The sequence below is a fragment of the Lemur catta genome, chromosome 3, assembly GCF_020740605.2.
Source record: "Lemur catta isolate mLemCat1 chromosome 3, mLemCat1.pri, whole genome shotgun sequence".
NCBI classification, from domain to species: Eukaryota; Metazoa; Chordata; class Mammalia; order Primates; family Lemuridae; genus Lemur; species Lemur catta.
In genome coordinates this window covers 72,586,794-72,614,255 of record NC_059130.1, presented here as the reverse complement: position 1 = coordinate 72,614,255, position 27,462 = coordinate 72,586,794, and the positions used below count along the sequence as shown (strand labels likewise).

General features: G+C 35.4%; 1 protein-coding gene across 1 annotated transcript in view; it reads left to right on the top strand.

Annotated features, from left to right (window-relative positions):
* Positions 1 to 27,462, top strand: part of LRRC7 (leucine rich repeat containing 7) — a 496,095-nt gene that overhangs the window by 415,002 nt on the left and 53,631 nt on the right. Inside the window, exons 21-23 of the mRNA XM_045547767.1 lie at positions 74 to 1,751; positions 5,652 to 5,792; positions 15,129 to 15,248. Coding sequence (XP_045403723.1) covers positions 74 to 1,751; positions 5,652 to 5,792; positions 15,129 to 15,248 — 1,939 coding nt within the window. The remainder of the gene's footprint in view (positions 1 to 73; positions 1,752 to 5,651; positions 5,793 to 15,128; positions 15,249 to 27,462) is intronic.

Below are 27,462 nucleotides of genomic sequence, written 5' to 3'. Positions count from 1 at the left end.
CTGCTTGCTCTCTTTCTGGCAAAGACCCAACTCTTCCTCGTTTTCATATTTCTTCTTCCCTTTGCGTTCACAGGATTGCACCATCTTTCCCACAGCCGCTTGATGCAAAGCCATTGCTCAGCCAGCGGGAGGCTGTTCCCCCAGGGAATCTACCACAGCGCCCTGACAGGCTGCCAATGGGTGATGCTTTCACTGACAACTGGACTGATGGCTCACATTATGACAACACAGGGTTTGTTGCTGAGGAAACCACAGCAGAGAATGCCAACAATAATCCTCTCTTGGGTTCGAAAGCTAGAAGCACATCTGCTCATGGACGCAGGCCTTTGATCAGGCAGGACAGGATTGTTGGTGTTCCCCTGGAACTTGAGCAGTCTACACACAGACACACACCAGAAACAGAAGTGCCTCCTTCCAATCCTTGGCAGAATTGGACCAGAACCCCTAGTCCTTTTGAAGACAGGACCGCTTTTCCTTCCAAATTAGAGACCCCCCCCACTACCAGCCCCTTGCCTGAAAGGAAAGATCATATCAAAGAATCTACTGAAATACCTAGTCCTTTTTCTCCAGGAGTACCATGGGAGTATCATGATTCCAATCCCAACAGGAGTCTCAGTAATGTCTTTTCTCAAATCCACTGCCGCCCAGACTCTTCTAAAGGTGTTATTTCCATTAGCAAAAGCACAGAGAGGCTTTCCCCACTAATGAAAGATATAAAGTCCAATAAATTCAAAAAGTCACAGAGTATCGATGAGATTGACATTGGCACATACAAGGTTTATAGTATACCATTAGAAAACTATGCTTCTGGGAGTGAGCACTTAGGAAGCCACGAACGGCCCGACAAGATGTTGGGACCAGAGCACGGGATGTCCAGTATGTCTCGAAGCCAATCGGTCCCCATGCTGGATGACGAGATGCTCACGTACGGAAGCAGTAAAGGGTCCCAACAACAAAAAGCAGCTATGACGAAAAAAGTCTATCAGTTTGACCAAAGCTTCAATCCTCAAGGAATGGTGGAAGTGAAACCCGAGAAGAGGATGCCGCCCCCTTTTCCGCACAACTCGGAGTACGTGCAGCAGCCCGGCAAAACCGTGGCCAAGGACCTGATCAGCCCGAGGGCCTACAGAGGGTACCCCCCCGTGGAGCAGCTGTTCTCCTTCGCGCAGCCGCCCGGGCCCGAGGACGCCGCGGGGGGCGCCCCGTTCGCGAGCCAGGGCCCGCGGGCCGGCTTCCTGCGCAGGGCCGACTCGCTGGTGAGCGCCACGGAAATGGCCCTGTTTCGCAGGGTCGAGCCGCCCGAGCTGGCCCCGACTGAGAGGTACGGCAGGCCTCCGTACAGGGCCGGGCTGGATCGCCAGAGCAGCGTTTCAGTGACTGAGCCCCAGTTCCTGAAAAGGAATGGCAGGTATGAAGATGAACACCCTTCATATCAAGAAGTGAAAGCTCAGGCGGGAAGTTTTCCAGTTAAAAACCTAACCCAGAGGAGGCCACTGTCTGCAAGAAGCTACAGTACAGAGAGTTACGGTGCCTCCCAGACCAGGCCAGTTTCAGCTAGGCCGACTATGGCAGCTCTTTTGGAAAAAATACCGTCTGACTATAACTTGGGTAACTATGGTGACAAGCCATCAGATAACAGTGATATAAAGACGAGGCCTACTCCTGTGAAGGGAGAGGAGAGCTGTGGTAAAATGCCTGCAGACTGGAGACAACAGCTGCTTAGACATATAGAAGCTAGAAGGTTAGACAGGGTATGTCTGGCATTTCTCTGTAAGAATCTCTCTCCTGCCTTTAGTGTTACTTTATTGGCATTTCTAAGTACATGTAGTGAAGCATGAACTACATGAATGAGTAGATGATCAGTATTTTATTTATCTTTATATTGTGGGGGAAATGAATCATTAATAGCTTTTTGTGGATATTGCTTAATGCTTTCTGAGAGTTCGTAACCTGCAGGTGAATTATTGATCGAATCTAGCCTAAATATTGTTAGTAAGAAAGAATTTGACTCTATTATATGGGATGGTGCTTCAATTGCTTTCTAGCCGTTAAGGCAAAATGCCTCTTCTAGGACACAAAACTGTTCTCTAGTGACCTAAAGAGTATGATTTTTACTGAATCTATAAAAAGTGAGTATTTCTCCCCTTTCTGAACAGACTCACTTATATTAAAGTCAGGCCTAATTTGTTTATAAAAATTTGCACATAGTTACTGCTATGGGACGACTAACGTTATTACTTCTAATGAGCAATAATCTTCCCAGCAAGAAACAGAAAAATCTGCAGAGATTAAATGCCCTCCTACACATAAATTTATTTAATAAAAATCCTGTCATTTAGAATGTTGGCTTTTATATAGAAGGAAATGTTTAAACTCAAATTAGACCACAGAAAACAAAAATAGATGGTGTCTTTATGAAGACTACACATGTATAAATTAGTATGTATATTGCAGCAAAAAAAGGAAATTAATCCTAATTCAGATAAAAATTGAATCACAATGAAGCATGGAACGTACAGGGACTGGGGAGAGTAAAAAAAAAAAAAATAGCATATGAAACCTAGAATTACATTTTGTTGCCTGTTCAAATCTCTCTAAGAGAAATCGGGCATTTCATTTTCTAGAACGATTACCAATTGACCATTATCATTCAGTGTACTTTGTGGCTTTGGTGTAGAGGGCTTGGTCTGTGCTACATTGACATTAGATTCTTAAAGATACTTTTTGTGAAAATGGGGCTTTTTGTTCTCAGTTTCTAGGTTTGAATGCTCAGTGTAAATTGGGGATCTGGGTAATAATATACTATCAGAATGTTTCACTCAATAGTTTTATTATTTTATTTGGTGTCCTGCTAAAAGCACAGGCCACTACATTTATTATGTATTTCTTTAATACTGAATTTTGTGTTTTCAGGTTTATTCTTTTTAAATATTTATATTGTTTGTAGGTCGTGTCTACATGACAAGAAAACAATTTTTTTTAGGGAAAGAGTGAACTAATAAATGTGGGTGTGGGTGTTAGTTTCTCAATGTGGAAATTGGTTCTGCCTTGCAAAATATTTCATCAGAATGTCTGTTTCAAATAGGTGTGCTCAGTCCCATTGAAGGGAGCCTCATCAAAGCCTCATGACTGGCTGTCAGTGGGAGACACCTGGTCGGTTGTCACCATGCCTTACCTCAAGTTATACCCTCCATGTAGACAGATAACTTGGAGGGCGAAAATATTTGGGGCCAAATAATACAGTACAGTTTGGGAACTCTGGCCTCGTGTAGACACGACCATACGTAACAGGGTAAGATGAACTAGACAAGAAAGGTTATAAGAAGCTTTTTGGAGCATATGTACCATGACTAGTAATTTGAGGCAACAGAGGAATGAGTGAAAACAAAGCATGAAAAAGAAAAGATAAAATTCTAAGCATTTGGTACCATCACTTCCTTACTGGTGTCCCAGATAAATGGTTCCTCTCCTTTGTTCCGAACCACTGAAAAGTAGGCAACCCTTCTTCGCGGAGCAGGAATTTTAAGGGAGCAGATAGGGCAGGGGGAAGAAGATTTGGATCAGCAAAAGTCTGGAGGCCCTGCCTGTCCTAGATAACTAAAAGTGAATTCGTGTGTATTTTCTATTGCTATGACAACACCTCCCTTTTTAATTAGTCTCCACATATCCCCTATTTGTTTATAATTCCCTGGGTCTGTCGTTCACTTTTGAGAACAATTTCAATGTATATTCAATAGCTTCTCATTTGATTCCAAGAAATTAAATTACCTTAGAGTATCGCTTTAAGCCATCAGATCCTGGAAGCTCTTCCTCTTGTTTTCTCCAAGTAACATTTCTTTGCCTCTTTTAACTGGGTTACTGAGCTATTCAGGCTGTTCTTTACTTAAAACTTCCCAGCTACTCAACAAAATGAATTCAGGATACTGAAGCACAGATTTATTATGTAAAACTAGTTTTGATATTGCTGTGCTACTCAACATTCTGTCCAAAGTCAGACTGCACCAGAGACATGATGTGCTTTGTTCCCAGTGAAATTTAGTTGAACCATTTGAACCCTGAAAATAAAATAGTTTCACTAGAAATTACAAGATCTTTGTCCATTCCACATAAAAGACAACCGCCTAGAGACCTGGACCTTGGATAAGCTTAGCAGTCCAACATGATGTTGGCAAAAGATCTCAGTGCTGACCTTGGAGAGGCAGCTCCAAGTACTACCCTAGATAAAAGACGTTTGTTTTCTCCTTTAGTTTAACTGCCAGGCTCATGCTTCCACTACAGAGCCTCACTGTGACAGAGCATGGAAAACATGAGACTGCTTCTGTTCTATAGGAGCTGAGAGAGTACTAGACTGGAGTAATTTTAAACCTTAAGGAATTATCCACGTGCTAGACTGATATGTTCAGTGTCCTTTTCAATTTTGGCATGGTGACAATGAAAAATCTATGTGTGAAATAATCATGAATCCATAATAAATATGATTGGTAGGCAAGCACACCATCAGGAGCATAATAATCTTTCAGTTGACCTCAATGAAACTTTGATGCTAAAAATCATTACTTTGATAATAAAACCCTCAAAATAGAGTAGTGAGCCTGCCATTAATGTTCAGTAATATTCAGATAAGAAAAAGTATACTAAGTTAACTTCTGGGATTTTTTCCCCAAAGTATTAATAAGAGAATTACTTAAAGAGGCCAAATTCTGTCAATGGTTTCATTTCCATTGTAGGTTGAAGGTGGAAATTATACTGGTAGAAGCGATTTGCTGATAGGGCACCTAAAATGTTTTAATTTTTAAATGAAGTTCTATAGAAAAAAAATCTATCAGTCACTTAGAATAATTTTAGATACACTCATTGAAAAGGTAGCCAAAATGCAAATATCACCAGCGTGTTCTATAGGTATTTAGGCATATTAGACAAATAGCATTAATAATTGAACAAATATAATTGCTTTAGTATCACTATGAAATTTCTTTAGTTTAAAATGTAATTTCTAAGAAACAAAAAAATTAGAAAATTTGGATCCACATATAACTTATTTGATTGGTTTAACTGAATTAATAAGTAAATTCAATCGAACCAATGATCAGATTGAATGTGTTTTTTTTGACCAGCTGTTTCTCTGAGTTGCTGTAATTATGCCTATAGACTAAGCAATAAAGGAGACTGATTTTGGCTTTAACATTGCTATGCATTAGCCTAAGACAGAATTAGAAGCTAATATTTGTCTTTCTTATGTGATGATCTCACAATGTGAAAGAGACCATGAGATTTGCAGCTGGTAAAATTTAAGATTTCAGTGTTTGAATTTTTTAGATTAATGAACTACTAAAGATGAACAATACTTGTCCAAAGTCACTATAATCATGATATATACAAGATAGATTTTATAACTTTGAGTTAGCAGCAAATGTAAAACAGAATGTATCTTCTTTGCTTTTTGTCTTTTCTGTAGTTTTGGACGGTACTCATTATGTGCATAACTAACACTGTTTACTGTATGCTTCTGTCTGATCAAGTGCATGTTTAAAAAAGAAAGTTACTGTTTGCCTGCTTAAAGTTAAATGTTATAAATTTAAACATGTTCATGTAATAATCAGTTTGTTGAGCATGTGTTCACACCCTGTCACATGATTATTTCCTCTACTCAGAATGCTGCTTACAAACACAACACAGTTAACCTTGGCATGCTGCCCTATGGAGGTATTTCAGCAATGCATGCAGGCAGAAGCATGACTTTAAACTTGCAGACTAAGTCTAAATTTGATCATCAAGAACTACCTCTTCAGAAAGTAAGTATGGACTGCCCTACATGTGTCAGCATACCAAAGCCAATTAATGTTGTTTGTTCACTTAATGTGTTTAGGCTGTACGTACAATCCTGCTTATTATAGACTCTCATGAGTCCAAAAAGCACAAGGGCAAATAATGTAGAGCCCAAACTCTTAGCTGCTAAATGAATATTTGTAGCTAGACTGGTTATCAGGTTACTGCTTTTTGGACTGAGCTTTGCTTTTTGGATTGAGCAGGTACATGGCTTTTTGTGTTGCTTTAAGGCTCATTTTTCTTATTATTCATTTCCCTTGTCTTTTTTCCTTTGTTTTTCTTTCTTTTGTGTTTATATATTTATTTATTTATTTTTCTGTTTTGGAGATAGCCCTATCTTCTCTTGGTGATGCATTCTGAGAACAGAGCTGGAATTATTGGATTTCAGTTGATTCCTTTGGAAAAGATGTAGGATCCTAAATTAGAATGGAAATTAAGTGGCTAGCACTTCTAAATGCTTCTTCAGCCCATTTTTGTGTGTGTGTGGGAAACGTAACACAGAAGTAAAATATGAGAAACAAGTTTGTGGCTTAGGAAACTAGGTTAATGGAAAAGTAGCCAGTTCACTTGGTTTTAAATGAGAATGTAGGCACATTCGAAAGGGAATATACTGGAAGAGGAAACATTTCCATTTTTAAAGGAATATTTCTGCTTATTTTATTCAAGCAAAACTGAGAATGCACATTTTAGATCTTTAAATTGATTAATGTCTCTGTCTTTGTTACATTTTAGTGGAGACTCTTGAGTCATTTTCATATAATATGTCATTATGGCTATATTTTAATACAGTCATTAGCCTAGTAAGTTGTTTTGAAAAAAAGCAATGCAAAGCAGGGAGAAGAGAATGACAGCAGCCTCCAAACACTTCTCTCTTAATACAATTAATAAACATATGAAACAAACTCCTATCCCAGCAAAATTAAGGTCATAGACCTCAAATTCATATTTTGTTGTTAAATTAGTCTTTAATAACATTCCCTAACTCTGGATGGTTTGGCTCCTACTGTGAGTAGAATAACAAAATCAAAAAGACATTTATATCCACAGCTTTTTCATCACCTACCACCACTTTAAAACAAACAAACAAAACCCACTAAATTGATAGCCTTTGAATTTATTTTTCCTGTCCTCAGTCTCATGTTGCAGGAGCAGTGGTGTGCTGGCAACTTTCTCTCCAGGGAGAAAAACAAGGCCCTGATTTGTGGTATTTTCCAATGTCAGTGATATAATACTCCCACTATGGCCAATTTCAAGGTGCCAACTTAATGTCACTGAACTCAGAATTGGGAAGATTCATGTATAGTTGGATCTCAAGAGCCAGTACAAATTGTCTCCAGCACACCATCAGCACAACTATTTTTACTTGAGTTCCTACTGTAATGGAACCTGTTCTTCATGTCCTCTCAGATGCCCAAGGCTCTCATCCTCTTCCCTAACAAAACCAGTTTTCAAAAACGTCTTGAAACTTAATTGCACTAAGGAGTAGATGAGATATCACGCTTTTTTTTTTTCTTTTTCTTTTTTTTTTTTTGAGACAGGATCTGGCTCTGTCACCCTGGCTAGAGTGCAATGACATCATCCTAGCTCACTGCAACCTCAAACTCCTGGGCTCAAGCAATCCTCCTGCCTCAGCCTCCTGAGTAGCTGGGACTAGAGGCAGACACCACCACGCCTGGCTGATTTTTCTATTTTTTATAGAAACAGGGTCTTGCTCTTGCTCAGGCTGGTCTTGAACTCCAGGCCTCAAGCAATCCTCCCCCCTCAGCATGCAGAGTGCTAGAATTACAGGGGTGAGCCACTGCACCTGGCCATATACCACAGCTTTAAATGGTCACCTCTCCTAGAGGCCTTGGCAATTAGATACAAATCAAATCTTCAAACTAAAATAATGGGATTTCAAAATTCAGCAAGCAGATTAAAGAGATTTTGGTATTAAGGAAGCTATTGCCTGAACCCCCTGAAATTATATAGCAACTCCCTTATTTTGCTTAATTTTTGGCTATATTTATTCATCAATATGTATAATAATAATATAGGTACATGCAGTATCCGAAAATTGGCAATATGCTTGAAACAGTATTTCTCAGTGTCTACTTTATTCTCCAAATATAAATTAGGTACCTCTGTATTGCTGTATTAATTTTCTTATGTCATTTGGGCTACCATAGATGGATTCACTATCTATTACTATAGTTCTAAGATGATCCGTAACAGAAATAATGCCGAGTTATGTTTCGGGACTTCTCAACCATCCTCAGTTGGGCACAGAGATGACCTAAAGCTATTTTCTATGGATGCCAACAAAGAATAATTCAAGTATTGAAAAACTTTATCTCAAAATAAATTATCATCAATACTTTATTATCTGCACCAAAGAAAATGAAGAGGGAGAAGGAGGAAGAGGAAGGGGAGGAGAAGAAAGAAGGTACAGCAAGGCATGAAAAAGACACACAGGCAGGGCAAGTACTCCATCACTGTGAAGATATTATGATCCCAAACTTATCAGTTTGAGGCCTATAAACTTTAAGCATTTAGGCAGCTGGGACAACTGCCCTGTCACCAGTGCAGGAACCTTATCAGGCACTGGGTGCTTAATCAGTTTCAAGAATAGTTCCAGGCTCTATCTCCTCCCATGGATTCCAGTCTAAGCCTCTGTCCTTTCACCTTCATGCCCATATATGTCTCCTCTACAGAGCTTTGATTTGAAAATCTGTTTGTTTTTTCTGCCAATCTTTAGAGCAACCTCTCTTAAAATGTGTTTTTCAGTTTATCCCTTCTTGGCTCCATTGACCATTACTAACCTGGTCCCATGATTGAGGTTCAGTTTCCCTAAACCTTTCTCCTCAGATAGACAAAAATCATTTTCCTTTGATTTAGAAATGCATAAAAGGCTATTACAACACTTTTGCTACTTGAGATAATAAAAATTAGTGTCTCGGGTATTTAAGATTTATTTGCATCCCCCAAAGGCTCATTAGCCATGAGAATTGCACTAAAATAAAGGGTAAGATCAATGTATAAACAAATATTTTCAGTAAATAAAATTGACAAAACTGTTCCTTCTCCGGTGGAAATTCTGAAGCTATCTCTTTTATTCATAAAATTCCTGAATGATAATATTGGCCATCTCTAGGTAGATGCTATGGCAAATGACTCTGGGGTGTCCTAGAAAGAATGAGTGAAGTTTCCTAAGGAATCTAAATTAAGGTTTTCACCTATTAGAAGTTAAGCACTGGAAATGGAGTTGCAACATACATTTGAACAGGTGATGCCCTTCCCAAGGAACATACAGGGGCTGACATCCATACCCTATTCCCATCCTCTCTGTTTGCCAAGACTTGCCTCTTGCAACAATGAGGAACACCTTTTTGTATTTCCTCTGCTGCACCAAGACTGTCTTTAAACACATTTGAAATAAACTAATTAAAGGATACAATTATTTGTGAATGAATATTAAAGAGCTCTGCACTTGAGAAAGTATTTACATGGTGAATATTTATGAGGATGAAAAGGGAACATTCTCCCAAGTTTTGCTAGATATTTTGAATATTTCTAATTTTTTCATATTTATTACATGTCGGGTTGAGACATGTACATTTTTCATGTATTACAAGCTAAATATAGACTTTCTATACTATAAATAGTAAATTATATTTTCTATGATAATTTTATGGAATACTTTATAAGATATTAAAAAATTACCAAAATGACTACAAAATTAACTTAATAAATTTAATTTCCTTTAATATTTTCATTCATTGATGCTTATGCTATTATATTTTCCTAGAAAATTTAATAATATTTAGGAACCAGAACATTTAGAACATTTGAATTAGACTTTAGAATTATTAGTATTTTCTATTTATTTATTTAATCATTCATTCATTCATTTATTGATTTATCATTTATTTACTGCCTTTCCAAAAAGCATTTAAGGCAATTTTCTATGATGTTATTAATGGTTCCACGTGTTTCTTTGGATGTGTTCTATTGTAATTGAGCTTAGCTGCTGTCTTGAATTTTATGTTATCAGCGAGAAATACAACATTGTAAAATGTCAGTACAAACTACCATTTTTATTATCTAAATCATACATATGAATACATATTTCCATTTGGAGAAAAATAAAGACTAGGATTTATTGAGAATCTACTAAAGCACCAGGAGGCACTTTAAATATATTTTTTCTCACAACTCACTAAAACCCTAAAAGGACATATTTATCTCCATTGTATAGATGAGGAAACTGAGGCTCATGTGTCACACAAAAGAATGTATTTTTATTGTTTCACTGTTGTCTCCCTGTACGTAGCATAGTAGTAGGTAGAATTTAAATCTGCCTTTGCTTGGTACCCACATACATATTCTTCCTACTATATGATGGTGCATTCTCAAATGTTTGTAAAACCTAACATTTTCATAGAACATGACTCATCGTAGTTGATAAACCTCTTTCATATGCGTTATTATCTCACATTGTCTTCAGAACAATGGAGAGGAGATATTATGGATGGAGAAAAGAATATACAAGTAGAATATATTAACTCATCCAAAGCATGTCATGACCCTAATCATTCCCTAGGTGTTACAGGTATAGTGCTCTCTTAGTTAGCTAACATAATGAAAGTTAGTAATTACCTTGTGCTTGTTCAGATCCACTTGCATTTCCTGAGCACTCAGTATCACCAAGAATTATGTTTGGTAGCAGGGAAAGGCTAAAGGTTATGGACCCAAGAAAATCACTCATTGATCATCCAGACTGCTGCAGCCCTAGAGAGAAGCAGGGCTGGGGAAGAAATCATTTGGCCTTTCCTAACTCCCTGTCTGCAGGTATCTGGCTGCCAATAAATAGTATGGTCTCTTCTACACTGGAGAAATTGATAATTTTCTCTCGTCCTTTTTTTTAACTTTGTCACCATGATATTATACCATCACATCTACTGCTTATTGGCTTATTGAATTAGGCACTAATATAAATTAATTATAGTTTCAGGGGCAGGAAAGCTGACATTATAGAAATATACATATTAGATAATCTTACCATATAATTTTGCCTGTAAAAAACTGGTCTTACTATCTGTTTTATTAAAGTTGGTAAATTAGTTAGTTGATATTCATCCCACCAGATTTTGAGTTAGAGAAATTTAGATAGCAATATTTTCACCTAAACTATTTTTAAATTTCTAATGTCGTTTCTTACTGGATCTATGCAAATGGCTCAGGATCAGATAGTACCAACATTTGGTATGTATTTATTCACCCTAGTGCCAAGGGTTACTTTCTAAATGCCATTTTTTTTCCTGCTGAAAGCAAAGCAAGATTTATGCTGCACCTTGGGGCAACTCATGCCTATAATTTCTATCAATTTTGTTGTGTTTATTATTGGCTGCCTATCCCTCAAGAAAGATTTGCTTACCTTTCTAATTATGAAAAAAGCTTTCAGCCTGTAAATCCACACAAATTCTCATAGACAGTTGTTAAAATTACCAAAATATTTAACAATAATGTTAGTACTCACATGGGTGCTTCATCACCATTATAATGAAATGCTGGCTTAAAAATCATTTGGGCATTACATTACTACCTTCAGACTGAAGCCCATGGAATCATAATCACTTAGATCCAAGCTTGGTATATATTGACCTTTGTAATATCTATATTTTCCAAGAAGAATACTATAACAACCATTTCACTGGAAATTCTTTGCAAAAAATTGTTTTTAACAATTTAATTCCTTTATGAACCATGTGCCAATTACTCAACAAAACAGGTCCTTAAGTAATATGTCCCAAGACCTTTGCAAAGTGCCAAATTCTAATATCACTCTCATACAATTTCTCCAGAAAAATGCAATAAGTATAATTTCCCAAGCATACTGTGCACTCATCAATTAGCATATTGGAGCAAAGCTACTGTATCAACTAAGCTTATTTAACTTACTTATGTGAATTCTGTTCATACACATATGTTTATACATACATACATATGGATACACATGCATAGACATATACATATGCAAACACACATATATAGACACAAATGCACATTTGTCTCAGCAAAATTAGAAATTACTTCTTCAAGTAGACATTCATGATCATTCACAATAGTCAAAATCATAAATATTAAATCTACAAATGTCCATACTCATCTTTGGGGATAGCATCTGTTCAGTAAGACTTCTAGACCATTACTGCATTTCTTATGAAATATAATAATTTCTCATTTTTTACTAAATCACACTGGCCATTTTCTCTATTACTTTATGAAATATTAAAGACTTGCAGAATTTAGAAACTAAGGGAATAGTGCATTTTGATGATTTTCCATGTTTTTATCTTTAATTAGTTATATATAATGAGTAAAATAAGATTTATTTTTACTCTTACCTAAAGAAAATATCTGGCCAGGTGCAATGGCTCATGCCTGTAATCCCAGCACTTTGGGAGGCCAAAGCAGGAGAATCACTGGAGGCCAGGAGTTCTAGACCAGCCTGAGTAACACAGCAAGAACCCATCTCTACCAAAAAAAATTTAAAAATTACCTGGGCATGGTGGTGTGTGCCTGTAGTCCAAGCTACCGGGGAGACTGAGACAGGAGGATCTCTTGAGCCCAGAAGTTCAAGGCTGCAATGAGCTATGATTGCACCACTACTACACTACAGCCTGGGTGGCAGAGCAAGACCCTGTCTCTTAAATAAATAAATAAATAAAGTGTCTGAAGAAAATATCAAGAATGTGGTCCAAAAAAAAAAAATAATTGAATGAGTAACTGAACCTCAGTTTGGTTATTTTCTCTGGAATAATAAATTTCAACAGTGATAGCTTAATTTTTAAAAAATATTTTTCAGGATCTCCTTTGAGTCTTTTATACAATTTTCACAGCTAAGCAACTGTATTTATGTACAATAGCTATACTCCTTTGGGAAAGAATGTGAACACACTGCATAATTCTCTTTTTGGTCCCCACCACCACTACCACTACCATTACTACTAAACATCAGTAAATTGTTTTCATGGTCTTTCTGCAAACTTAAGTCACCACTGGGTATCTCATTTAATAAAAACAAAAAGGCCAGAGCATTCTTACATAGAAGTTACTTTCAGGAAATTATTTCAATTTTGCTATCAAAATTATCTTTTTGATATAGATATAGAAGATGAAAGATAAAAAAGAAAGTATCTTTTTTTTTATGTGTTTGCATCTTTATGTTCCCTCTGGCACCTGAAATATAGAAGAATTGGTGTGATTGTTAATTCTAATTTTAAAAAAGAGAGATATTAATTTATAAACTAGTGAGGAGCCTACACTATCATATTAGGATTTTGACTAAAGGGCTTTAGCCTCTTTTTTTACACCAAAAAAGAATTCTATGATTCTCAATTGCTCTCTAACAATGACTCCAGAGTCATATCTGGGCATCTAAAACAAGTGTAGTAGAGGAAATAGAGATGGAGATGGGGATGATATGGAGATAAAAAAGGAAACCTGTGTTGAATTCTGGCCACTTCTCAAAAATCTGCATTGCATGGACCTCGCCAGATGAACATATTAATTATCCCACTTCACTGGCAAACATAAAAGTCAGAAAAGACATAAGTACTAAAAAATCAAAAAGAAAACACTGGCCAGTGGTGTTTAACCTGCATAATTATGTTTTAACAGCTTAATTTCAGTATTTGTATTTTCCATATTATAATATCCAGAAAATTGTGTGTGGGCATGTGCAAATGTATTCATCTAGAAAACATGAAGCTAGAAAATCAATGCTTGAAAACAGACAGGTGTTGAATAGCAGCTACCTGAGTATTTTCAAGTAACATGTAACTTAAATGTGTTGTCTACATTTTATTTTTCAAATAAATACATATTCATTCTTAAATAACCCAGGAGCTTAAATTCAGTACCCTTTTCCTCTTTTTTTTTTATGCTTTCTGATAGGCTTATGAAAAAAGAATTCACATTACCAAAGTATGGGAAGAAAATTGAGTTATCTCCTTACTCTTCGTTATATCCAGTCGACCCAAGGAAAACTTTCATCTAGAGTCATAATAAATCCTATTCTAAAATTTTTCCAAACAATGCTTTTTAAAAAATGCATGTGATCAGAATGCAGATAGGGTGATTATATAATTATTTTTTTAAAGAACGAACTAGGAACTCAATATAACCAGTTTAAGTCTGGCAAGCAGCCCATATGTAACATGTTATAAAGAGAATACTCCAGTTCTCGCTTTCTAGGGTTGGAGGATAATTCCTTACACAAAGTGCAGCAGCACATACACTCTCTAACCAGGGTTTATCAGTAGGAATTATTTAAAACATGTGCAGAAAATGGCACAGGTAACACTGGGGCATAATATCTCAACCACATAAGAATTCCCCAGGAAACCAACCAGTACTTATATATCATATAGACTACGGAAGGAAAAAAGCCTTTGCAAAAATAGATACAGATATACCACTATACATCCCTCCACTGGAGGCTATCTTTCTGATGGTGTGTGATTGCTTGCTATTACTCAGGATAGAATAGGGAGTTGCCCCCAAATATTTAATATGAGTAATAATAAAGACAGGGGTATTATTATTTGTTAAAAATAATAAGCAGAAAATCAGCCAAAAATAAAATATATATGAAGAATTTAAATGTTAATACATGATTTATATAAATAAATAAATTTGGTGCTCAAAACAGTCATGATTTATTTATACTCTGAGTCTAATAGCATAATTTTTTCTAATAGCATATTTTTGATGTTGCTTTAATATTTCCCTCAAAGCTATTTGTAGATAATGCCATACATCTTGGTAACACTATTTTGGATTACTGCAAGGCATATTCTCCCAGAATCAATACAGCCTTATAAAATTTATTTTAGGTTATGGCTTGGAATATTGGAAGTTACATTCTATATATTATACAGTTTCAATTTATATTCTAAATAGTAAGATCATACTAAAGAGACAAATTAAGCAATCTTCAAATGTTGTGGATTTTAACACTTGGTTGATTTTATTCTGATTATTTTTATTCAGGTACTGTAAATAATCTAAACTTTTCTTTAAAATTCAGTACATAACTCTAAGATGGTTATCTTAATTGTATTTCTCATTGCTTCTAAAAAGTTGTCAATTTAGAATTTGTACCTAGTAAATAGTAAATAATAATATTTCCAGTTGAGGATATGTTTTTCTGCAATTAAACAAAATTAATTTTGCCATAATCATTAGGGACTCTTTTCAGAAAACTATGGTAAACTTCTACTACATCACTAAAGAATGCCATGCCATTTTTGCAATAGACCCCGTCCCAGCAAAGCAACATTTTAGACAATGGACAAGAAGATGTATCTCCTAGTGGCCAATGGAATCCTTATCCACTTGGGAGGCGGGATGTACCTCCGGACACCATTACTAAAAAGGTAACCAATTTCAAATTGATGACACAAACCATGAACCTTCCACATCCATTGTAATATGTAATCCATATCTTGTGTCTTAACATCATTTCTAACTTTGTGATAACTTTAGGCTAAATATTATCCTACTATAGCATGTTTGGTTAACTATAAGTGCATTGAAAAGAATGGGAAATAGACACTGTCAAGTGTTCAGAGTTGGTAATGAATGTTTATAAACAACATTCTGCCACCTCTCTGCAGATATTACGTCTTTAACTTAAGAGTATCTTAAGATACTCTAACCTCTTACTACCCATCTCTGAAGTGCGAATCCAGAAAGGTGTGTGACATATACTTCTGATTGTCTTGGCTTTAGCAGTGTGTTGTAGCCAATTTGTATAAAATGAGATTTGACCGCAAGACTGATTGACTATATCTAAAGTCACAATTCATTCAACAAACGTAGTGAGTAACTATATGTACTAGATGCTGGAGAAACAAAAATAAATAAGGTATGGTTTCTTACCTCAAGAACTTTTTAATCTAGTGAGGTATGCTGAGTGGTAATTAGGTAATTATAATACTACATGATAGTTCACCATAACAGGAGTAAAAAGAAACCCACAACCTGGGAGAAGATAGTTGCACATATATGCGAGACAAGGGATTTGCATCATTGCGAATATATTTTTTAAAACTCCTACAAATCAATAATAAAGACATACAACACAATTTTTAAAACTGCCAAAATACAAGGAGAATCAGGAGGGTAAATAACCATTAAAACAAAACTGAACCTTTTTATCAATCAGAGAAATGCCAAAAATGCTATTCTACATTTAATAGACTGACAAAAATTAAGAAATATGAAAAATGTAGTTTTTTGCAAGTATAAGAGCAATGGAAACTCTTTTATACTTCTTGTAGGAACATAAAGCACAATCACTTTGGTAACAAATTATCTTGTAAAGCTGAACATGCAAATACCCTACATTCTAGCAATTCTCCTCGTAAGATATTAAACTAGAAAAACTCTTATACAAGTCATCAAGGTACTTGTAATGTTTACAATACCAGAAAACTGGAAAAACTCAAATGTGTATAATCAAGAGAGTATGTAAATAAGTTCTGTTTTCACACAAAGGAATATTTCACAGCAATGAAAATTAGTAAACTATAATTACAATAAGGTGTATAAACTTTAGAAACATAATTTGAATGAAAAAAAGTTCCAGGAGATGGAAAACATCAGGAATACCATATTTATAAATCTCGAAAACAAGCAAAACTGAAAATACAATGTTTAGGCATAAGTACATGAGAAAGAAAACTACTGTTTTAAGTCAATGTAAATAGAATATTTAGAATTATGGTTACCTCTAAAAGGAAGGTAGTGGTAGGATCTGGGAGGAAGCTGATACAACTGTCGGTGCTATTCTAATTCTAAAGTCTAATTGTGGTTCTTACACTCTAGTTTTTAAGCTAATGAGTGTTCATTTTTAACTGTGCTTCATAACTTACATATATATTACATACTTACATACATTCTTTGTGACCTAGGTGATTTTTTTCCCTTTATGACTACTTCAGTGCTTTAAAAAAGTACATTAAATATCAAATTTTATTTTACCCAAAATAATTTGTAATGTTACTGATTTTGAGGCACTAGGCATGTTGTTAATTTGCCTATTGGGTAATGATATCCAGCGCTACAGGTAAATATAATATGATGTGGTGAGTGCTGTGAAGATGGGATACAGGGCTATGACAACACCTGGAAAGGGCACCTGTTTAGTGAGGAGACGAAAGGAAGTTGAGAAGCGAAGAGTGGTATCAAATAAGGTGGGAGGGATAAGCAGAAGCCAGACCATGTTGGACTTTATCTGGTAGGAAATAGGAAGGGGAACATTAAAGTGTTTTAAATAGGGAAAGGACATGATCAAATTTTCATTTAGAGAACACTCTGACAGCTTTTAAGAGAATGAATTGGAGAGAATGGCCGGAGACAATGGAACCAGGTAAGAAGCTCCCACAGTGATCCAGGGAGAGTAGACAGAAACAACGGGGAGTGGACAGAAATGCATATATCCAATATAGTCTTAAAAGGTAGAGCCAAAATGATCTTGTGATTGGACATAGAGAATAGAGATAGTTTAAAGTTCTGAAGTTGATACCCAGGTTTCTAATTTGGTCAAGTGAGTGATGATGTTTCATTTGCTAAGCTGAGAAATACAGAAGAACTAACAGGAGAAGGAGAGGGAAAGTTTAGGTTTTATTATGTTGATTTGAGGTATGTATCTTTCGGGTATTTAAGTGGAAGTGTTCAGTGGATCTTTGGATATATTTATCTAAAGTTCAGTAGAGAAATCTTAGCTGGAGATACAAATTTAGGAGTCATCAGAACATGTTATTACTGAGCCGTGAGTGAGACAGAAGAATGGCACAGAACCCCATGGAGCAACATCTAAGAGATGTAAAATACTTAGAAAGAAGACATAGAGAAGGAATAATCAAAGATTTTATCAATAGGATGATTTTTACAGCAAGTTGTAGAAAATTCAATGGAAACACTTTTAATATTAAGGAAATATTTAGCTACAATAAGAAGTAGCTAAGATCTAGGCTAATCCTCAAATTTAATACTTGGTTCTCTATTATTAAACACTTACAGATTTTTTTCCCATTCCCCCCTGCCACCACATTGTTGGCTTTTTCCTTAAATTGATTCCTCTCATAATTATAAGATGATTATCAATGACATGTTGTATTATGAGCCTCCTCTCTCAAATCCAGCAAGAGAGAAAAACTTCTAGTAACTGTCTCTTAGAAGACCCTTTTATCCCTGAATCCTTCAACAGGCCTCTTCTTACATCTCATTGATCCAAAATAGCTAAGGACTCCCCACCTCTAGCAAGAGGAATGGAATTATGTGAGTTACAAGGAAGATAGAGGAATATTTAAGATATTTAAGATGGCAAATACCTGAACATATTTAAAGGCTGAAGGGAAGAAACCATTAGTCATGGGGAAATTGCAAACCTCAGACAGGAAAGGAAGGAAATCTGCTTCTTTTTGAGGAAAGAGGAGAGAATGGATGTGATTGCAGAATGTGGAGAGAGTGCCTATCAGAGCCAAGAGTAAGTTGCCCAACCAAACGAAGGAATCATATGCACTTACATAGTTGCAAAAAGTCACTATCATTTGACCTTAAAAGGAAAAGTCTTACTCATTTACTCTAAATGGAACTAACAAGTATTTATATTATCCATCCATACATCCATTTTATATGGAATCCATTTTCAAAGTCCATAATACTACATTTATAATCATACCATCAATACACATCATGATGATCATTTCCTTGCCTCCCTACTTGCTTTAAGGACCCCATGCAATCCTGGGATTGATTAAACATTTGTGAACTGGTGATTAACCTTATTAAAATCTAAAATAATTGTTTAGTCCACCTGAAAACTTTATTAAACTTTTATACTTCTTGTCAAATGGGAAATAATATACTATGTCTTTAAAATTTTATCGTGTCTTTAATGTACAAAGTCATTTGTATCTTCTTCTATCATGATAAACAGCTTCTGACTGCTCCATGTTACAGCAACTTTGTCTAAAATCTGAGATTTTTTGAACCTATAAATATATATGTCTACTTGTTAACTCTCAGAGTTAAGAGAATAAAGGATGCTTTAAATATTCAAATTTAGCTTTTATTATATATTAATTGAATATGCCAAGTTAATATTCAGTGAGGATCAACCTAAGGAAATGAAAATAGTAACAGAAGTATTAGCCTGGGCTGCAGAATTTACTAAAATAAGTGTGATAATTAAACTATTATTTATTGAATTTATATTTTCCTCTACAATGAAGGCTTTTAAAAGTTAATGTTATTTTTGCAGCTGTCATGGAACTAGTAGTCTTAGGATACACATAATAAGAATGGAAACCTAGAAATTGAACTATAAATTGAATGAGGAATCAAAGGAGAATAAGTGGTAAAGAGTTCTTAGCCAGTGCCTACATTTGAGTTTATTTCTCCAAGCCTTTCCAGGAGATTTTTTTTAATCTTCTCTCTATACCTAAGCCGTAAGAAACCACCGTGATGCTATAGGGATTTTGTGGGAAATCAGTTTTGTAGAAAGGCTTTGACTGGTGGCTCTCTATTCTAGCTGTCATAGCTTTTTGGTTGAATTACTACTGGTAATAGTCTTGGCCATGCCTACCAGTACTCCAAGCACAATAGGGGAAAAAATGTCGGCACCTTCCAATCTGTGGATCCAAAGAGTTAGGCACATGAAATAACTGGACAAAAAGTGTTCATCTCTCTGAAAGCATTTTGCTCCTGTATCGATGCCATCAACTTGTGTACCTGAGATTGGCTAGGTGATGGCAAAATGTTGAGGGTGCTAAATCCTGTCTTGTTTTTTTAATGGTGTAATAGTAGGTGGTAGTTTTTTAATCCCCTCTTGCTATGTCAGTCCCCAAAATCTCAAATTTTGATGTCCATTAATTTTAGAAGTCTAGGAATCACTGCTGAAAGAACACTTCACAGCTATGTACATCCCCCTAACCCCGGAATTCCAGGCAGTAATATATGAGCACTTTAAGGATTATTAATAATACTAAAATTTTTTTCAATGGCTGAAAACATTTGTGGTTTCAGAAAGAATTATTTGTACATTAGAGTCCTATCACATCACTTCCCTCACACCTGCAGTCTATTGGATCATACCTCAGCCTCTCTGGTAAGAATATTAGCTACCATGTATTCAATCTTTACTCTATGTCAGGCATTGTGATAAATGCTTTAATGTATTTCTTCATCTAATCCTCAAAACAACCATATAAAATAAGGACTGTTACTTTAAACATTTTACGAAAGAAGAAACTGATAGAATTAAGGTTATTTGCCATGCTCACACAGGTGAATAACCATTTTAGATTACTTTCCTATATGTAATAGAAAATAATATGAAGGTGATAGTGTAAAAAATGCAAAAACATATGTTATTTTAAATGCAGGCATTACTGTCTGACTTGGTGACATTCTCCATAGGAACGATGATTCTGTTTTGCCCTAATTCTACAATGACAAGACTCTTTTAAAAGTATTAGGAGTCTTAAACAGGTTGCATATCCCCGAGGAGATTAAAAACTGAAGCATAATACCTGTAAGGATATATTAAAATGGTGAAGCAGAAAAATGTTGCAGCAAAAAGGCTACAGTGGCACATTAGAACAAATATAACTTTGGACACTCGCCTTCTGGAATGCGTAATCAGGAGTCTATGAAATCCTAGCAATATGAAATCTCAAAATTCTTTGATATCTAAAACCTAGGCATTCAAAGGTCTCTTCAAGCATCTGTGACTCTTCCCTCCCTGAGTGTCCGTCCCCTCCCTCAGTCTTCTAGGTTAAATGCATAATGACCTGGCAGTTGGAGTAATAAAGATGGGTGATAAGAGTCAACATCAGGATGGATGCAGATGAAGAGAATGGTATCAAAAGTTTGCTGCTTTAGTATTAGCTCACAAACTTACCCTTATGCTGAACTTGCCTGTGATTTTCTCACATCTACAATGTCAGTTCAGCCATTTAAGAGCTTCAGGATTGCCAGGAATTTATCAGGAGAAACTGAAAGAAATTACGTGGGCTTTTCTTGGGTGTATGTGGTCTTTTTCTTGTCCTTATTACCTTTCCCTTACCCCATCCCCAAATTATAAATTTTGCTTTCTCAGAGCCATATAAAGTATTTTTTAAAAGATTTTTAAGGAAGTTTCAGAAAAGAACATTTCCTATTTTAATTTTGGCATTTGTCATGTTTTTTAATATAATGCATTTCAATGTTTCTTTCCATACAAGTTTAGACAAGAATCTAAATGAAAACATTGTATTATTTTATAAATGTCTTATCTATAATATATTATCATTAAATTATAGTCATTGAAAAATAACTCTCTAAAACCTTTTTCCACTAATAAGTAATATTATCCATAATCTACATATGTGGAAATGGAATAAGACTACCATGATTCTTGGCTTTTGTCATTTAACTGAGACTGGGCATAGTGCTATTGAGATCCTTTACATCAAATGAGGAATGTGTCTCATTTACATAGAAATAGAGGAAAGTCTGGAATAGATAAGAAAGAGAGATGAGGATTTAAATATTGGAAAAAGTAGGGATGGTGGAAAGTAGCTTCAATCTTGAGAATGTAAAAGAGCAAGTCAAGATGTGGGAGAAGCAGATATGAAAATCAACCAGGTAAACCTTACACATAAAAGACAGAAAAATAGAAATGTTTCTTATTTCCATCAACATTAAAGTCAAAACTATCTGTTCTGGTGTAGAGTAAAATTGAAATTGAAAAATGATTCTAAAACCTGAGTGATTGTCAATGCTGTAGCTAAACTCTCCTTTTGTACAGAAGTAAATATGTCAAGTAGAGTAGGTTTTTGCCTTAGGATTTGTATTTTTCCCTCTCCCAAAGAAACATACATTATTAACAGTGAAGAACCCCCAGGAGTAATGCCTTTACTTCATCAGTCCATAAGCAAATGAGAACAATCTTCTCCATCACTGTGAGTAATGCCAACCTCAACCCTGCCTTCCTATGTCCTGATTCTCCTTCTCAAGCCTAAATTTTATCCTCTGATAATAGCAAATTTTTCACTGATCAGAGTAAACTTTCCTCCTGGTAGACTGGGCAGTCACTAAAATTCAAAAACAGACTGGAATTCCTTATATAGAGTTGTTTTGAACTCCATGCATTTTTCTAAATGTTAAGAGATTTTTGAGTCAGTTGGTAGGCTAAAATTCTCCTTGGTTCCCTCATTCTCTTCCCCTCACCCCAGTCATGGTGGTGTCACTTAGAACTTTGTCTTGAGCAATATAAAGACTGCATTGATATCCATGGTAACAGCATATTCTACCAAGGCTGCTGAGAAAAAGTAGCTTCAAGAAGAAACAGCAGCCAAATGCATTCGCTGTCAGTGAGCTCTGCCGGGAAACAAGAAATGAGTCAGTGAAAGGGCAGATTGATGAAATCATACAATTATAAATTGTTTAATTTTAAAAAATGCTCAGCATAATCTGTAGCCCCTGGAGAAACATTTCTTGTACAAAAAAAAAAAAAATTGCAGTTTTTCTATTAACCAAAAGCCACTTTTTTCAGGGGACATAAAAAAAAGTGGAACAGTGGGAAGATACCAAATGTGTCCAAATGAAAAGGAAACTTCATTCTTAGCGGAACTTTGAAAATGACTTTCTAGATCTACAGTAAGACAATTCTACTTTCCTTGGAGTTTTGGTATCTAGAAATAACGTAGAACTGATTATTTGTGTGATTAGTAAGCACCCACTCCTAAATTTCACCCTCTGGTTGAAAAGGAACTTTTAAGCAGTAGTTCCAATCACAGCAGTTGCCTCGGAGGCAAACATAACCACTCTCATGCAAATGTCCCTCCGAGTTAGGAGGGGTTAGGAGTAGGAGAGTTGAGTAGGAGAGATAATTAGGTGGAAATTATATCTTATGTGATTTTTTGTGGTTAGAGGTCAATTATTGATAACATTGTTAGGTACCCACCAAATAGCAATAGGGGAGGCTCTTTGAGATTTCCGATGCTTCTGTTTAGTGATATATTACTGACACATTAAGACACTCTCTCACTTCCCCCTGCCTAACAAATCTATGCCTCTATCCCTACTAAACTTGCCTCAGCATGGTCTTTATGGCAGCAATATTAGTTATTGTTCTGGAACAGGATAAAAATGCACTGTTTGAGGTTGTATAAATTATAATATGCAGAATCATCCAAAGAATATTTATAGGAATAGCTAGGGGCTCAAAACAAGTTCCACTCCTTTTATGTGACTTTATGCCCTGTTATTCAGATAAATTAAATATATTCTTTTAAAACATAGCTTAACTGATCTATTTTCATGTTATCTTTTCTAAAAAATCAATACAGCCATGCCCTTTGTTAAACCAGGGAAACAAGAATGAATATATCCAATTAGATTCACTGTCCCCATAACTGAAAATTATTGATACAAGATACAGATTTTATATACATGTATATAAAAATACATGTCTTTCTCTCTCTCTCTCTATATATATAGAGAGAGAGAGATACTTGTTAAAAAGAATTATTAGCCAAAGCAAAAGTACATGGCCTGGAGGAAATCAAGAATTCCACAAAAATAAGACCCATCAGAGGCAGCTCCATGACTTAGTAATAGTAGCTGAATTAGGAAGAAGGCTTTAAAGAAATCAATGGAATAATTTATTTAATGATCAATTTAAAATATTTATTTTGTTAATTGGAAGAGCTAGAATGATATTTTTCTGATTGATTGATTTTAGTATTATGTAATTCATAGATATATTTAAAAACTTACTCTATTCTATTATGTTGTTAGGTTTGTTCTCAAAAACAATATGGAAAGGAGGTTGTGGAAATGTGAATGGAAAAATTCTCTAACTTAAAGCAAAAGTGACAGGTGAATAAAATATTGCTTAGTTTCACAGTCACTTCTGTATTGGATTTTTCTTACATGATACAGCATTCTTCTTTAACTCAAAAAGCACATCCCTTTATCTCCTAATGCCAGGGCAACAATACCACTGTTTCCAGTATTGAAGGACATCACTGTCAGAAAATCAGGGGATTGTTCTCATTCAGACTGACTCTAAATTATTTCTTTAATAAAAGTGCAAACCAAAGAATGTCTATCAAATAGCTATTAAGTCAGAAATAGAAAATAAGCTTTCCACAGAGTAAAGCAATAGAAAGAGTGTAGATTAAAATACTTACTCCATCAATATTTGACATAGGTGTTCCTTAAAACAAATGACTGTTCTTCTTCTGAAAGTTGAGATAACTCAACAACATTTATACTGTCTTTGTTTTGGAAGAAATCTGAAAGCAAAATTGCAGAATTAACCCAGGGCAATAAAAATGTCCTTGGTTGAATATGTAATTTGAAGACCTAGATAACAGGACAACTGGCAGATAATCAAGAATAGTTGTCAGATAGAGGATGCCAAAACAATAAAATTCTATTTCATGCCATTTGATCTTTATCTGACTTACTCCACTACCCATAGATTATTAGAAATCTTAAGGGTGAAAGGAATTGTTGTCAAATTTTATCATTATTGTTAACATCTTCCATTTTATTTTGTTTTAGGAATGTATGTCAGTATCATCACAAACAAATTGCAGGTTGAAAAGTGTAGACTTAGTCTTAATCTCATCATTTCGCTATTATAGATGACCCATTGTTTTTGAAATTTGGTTAATAATTTCCAATTTCATAGCTATATTTTATAGGTTGACATCTAATCATAGGAGAATGTGCTTATAGAGAGTCCCTAAGTCAGAAATGACTGCCTTCACATTATCAGCTAGTTGCCATCCTAAGACACATACACTGAAGTGAAAGATCCTATTGCTTCACCTTATTGTCTGTCATTTGAGATACTGAAGTGTATTACCAGTGTTTGACTCTAAAAATTCAAGATCAGCAAATATTTGAAAGCCCTCTAAAAATACTGCAGTGTGCCAACACAACGGAGTGTCACCAAAACCCCAGGGCAGGAGAAAGAACATGTTTCCGCTCCCTCTCTTTTAAGTTGCAGAGCTTTGTTCCACATATTTGTGCAAGTTTGTCTTCTAACACCCAAAGGGTAGAAATAGATCTTGGCATCAAACTGGCATCGTTAAGTACAAATAAAACCAGAAGAAAGCAATCCAGCTTAATAGCTTGGTTGTCATAATCATAAAGAGAATATCTACAATACATATAGTAGGCACTGCACTCAAGTGTTTAACATAGACACTGAATATCATCTTTATGACTTTATAGGACAAGGAGCTAGGGGCATGGAGTTAAGGAACACAGAACTGGAATTCAGTGTTGTCTGAGTCTACATCTTGCTCTTAACCACTATATTATACCACTTATATATTGTATCCCACTGACCCCCCCAACCAAAAAAACCACTTGTGAAAGTGACAAAACTGCACTGAATATTGAGACAAGCCCAGCTAAATGTATACTAATACATAAAAACTAAACGCTATATATACAGCACTAAGCTGTAATACAAAAAAGACATTATCTCTACTTATTTCATTGTTATTAGTTTTTTTTTCTTTTAAGCCAAAGTTCAGGAGAAACTTTCAGCCTTAACTGCCTTGAATTCACCCTTGAGCATATTAAACTTTGCTGCTCAGTTTCTGCACCTGTGAGGAAAGAACAACGATGCACACCTTGTAAAGTGGTTTTGAAAAGGAATTAGTATTATGAGGTAAAATGTAATTTTGGACAAAAATACATTAATTATGGACAAGCTAACTTTCATTTAGCTTTGTTCCTAACAATAGGTTGTTAATGAGACCAGAGTCATGAGTTAGCATCCCTTTGAACTGGTTATCCATGAAAACAGACTCCACTCTTCACCTGGACAGTTGGTTGTGTAAAAAACATATACAATGGTGAGGATAGAAATATCTAAGGGAAAAAATGAAGATGAATCACAGAAACCTAAAATATTAGCTATGTTAATAGTGAAGAGTAAGTAGTATGATCTCTACTTATGGCATGATTGATTTATTTTTATTTATTTATTGTATATGCCACCCCGATCCATAAAAAAGACCACTCCTCGATATCTGAAACAAAATGCATAATTTACTGCTTAATAACAAATAACTTGCAAGGTACAATCTCTCTGAGCAATTTGGGTTTGGGAAAGCATGGAGTTCAGGCATTGGTAGATTTTCAGAAGTTTTAATGTTTAGGGGTTCTTTGACAAAGCTTTAGCTGGGAAAGCATGGTTACTTGAGTGAGACTGTTGCTGATTGGCTAACTTTAAAGAGCAGTTTCTAAAGCAAGTTGTCATTGATTAATTATAACAGGTTTAAAACCAGTTCTTTCTGGGGATTATTTATTGCTATGGCCAAAGAACAATGAGACCTTTTCTCAGCAGCGGATAAGAACTTTTTATTCTCACTGCCGTTATTGAGTACAAGCAATACACTCAATGTATTGCATTATCTTCTTTACTAGTCACTATCTTCTATTAATATTAAACACTTATCATTACCCACAATTTTCATATGATAAGCAGAGCGCTTACCTTCCATAATATTGCACAGCTAAAAAGTGACAGAGCAAGAAATAAAATCCAGGTTCATCTGACCCCAAAGACTAAGTTATCTATACTGCCTGTATTATTCTCTTAAAATTAACTTCTGACATTTCTATAACCCTTTTCATTTCTATAATTTTGCCATTTCAAGAATGCTACATAAATGGAGTCATAAAATATGTAATATTTTGGGACTGTTTTTTTTTCCCCCCCCAGCATACTTCTCTGGAGATTCATTCAGGTCATTAAGTGATCCTTCCTGTTTATTGCTGAGTAGTGTTCCATGGTATGGGCGTATCATAGTTTATTTAATCATTCACCCACTGAAAGAAATCTAGGTTGTTTTCTGGTTTGGGCTTTTATGAAGAAAGCTGCTATAAAAATTCATGGGCAGGTTTTTGTGTGAACCTAACTCTTTCTGAGTCTCTGGGATAAATGCCCACGAATGCAGTTGCTGGATCATAACATACGTGTATGTTTAGTTTTTAAGAAACTGCCAAACATTTTTCAAGAGGGGCTCTACCATTTTACATTTCCAGCAGCAATATATGGGTGATTTAGTTTTTCCTCATCACCTCCAGCATTTGATGTTGTCACTGTGTTTTGTTTTAGTTATTCTGATAGGTGGGTCATGGTATCATTGTGGTTTTAATTTGAATTTCCATAATGGCTAATGATGTTGAAACTCTTTTCATATGCTTGTTTGCCTCCGTCTGTACATCTTCGTTGGTGAAATGTCTCTTCATGTCTTTTGTTCATATTCTAAATGGGTTGTTTAGCTTTTTACTGTTCAGTTTGAGAGTTCCTTATATATTCTAGGTACTATTCTTTATTGGATATATTGTTGGCAAATATTTTCTCCAGCCCTCTAGTTGGTTTTTTTATTCTCTCAATGTTTAAGTCTGTGATCTATTTTGAGTTAATTCTTATATAAAGAATTACAGCCTGTCACCCAGGCTAGAGTGCAGTGGCACAATCAAAGCTCACTGCAGCCTCAAAGTTCAGGTCTCAAGCAACCCTCCCACCTTGGCCTCCCAAAGTGCTGGGATTACAGGCGTGAG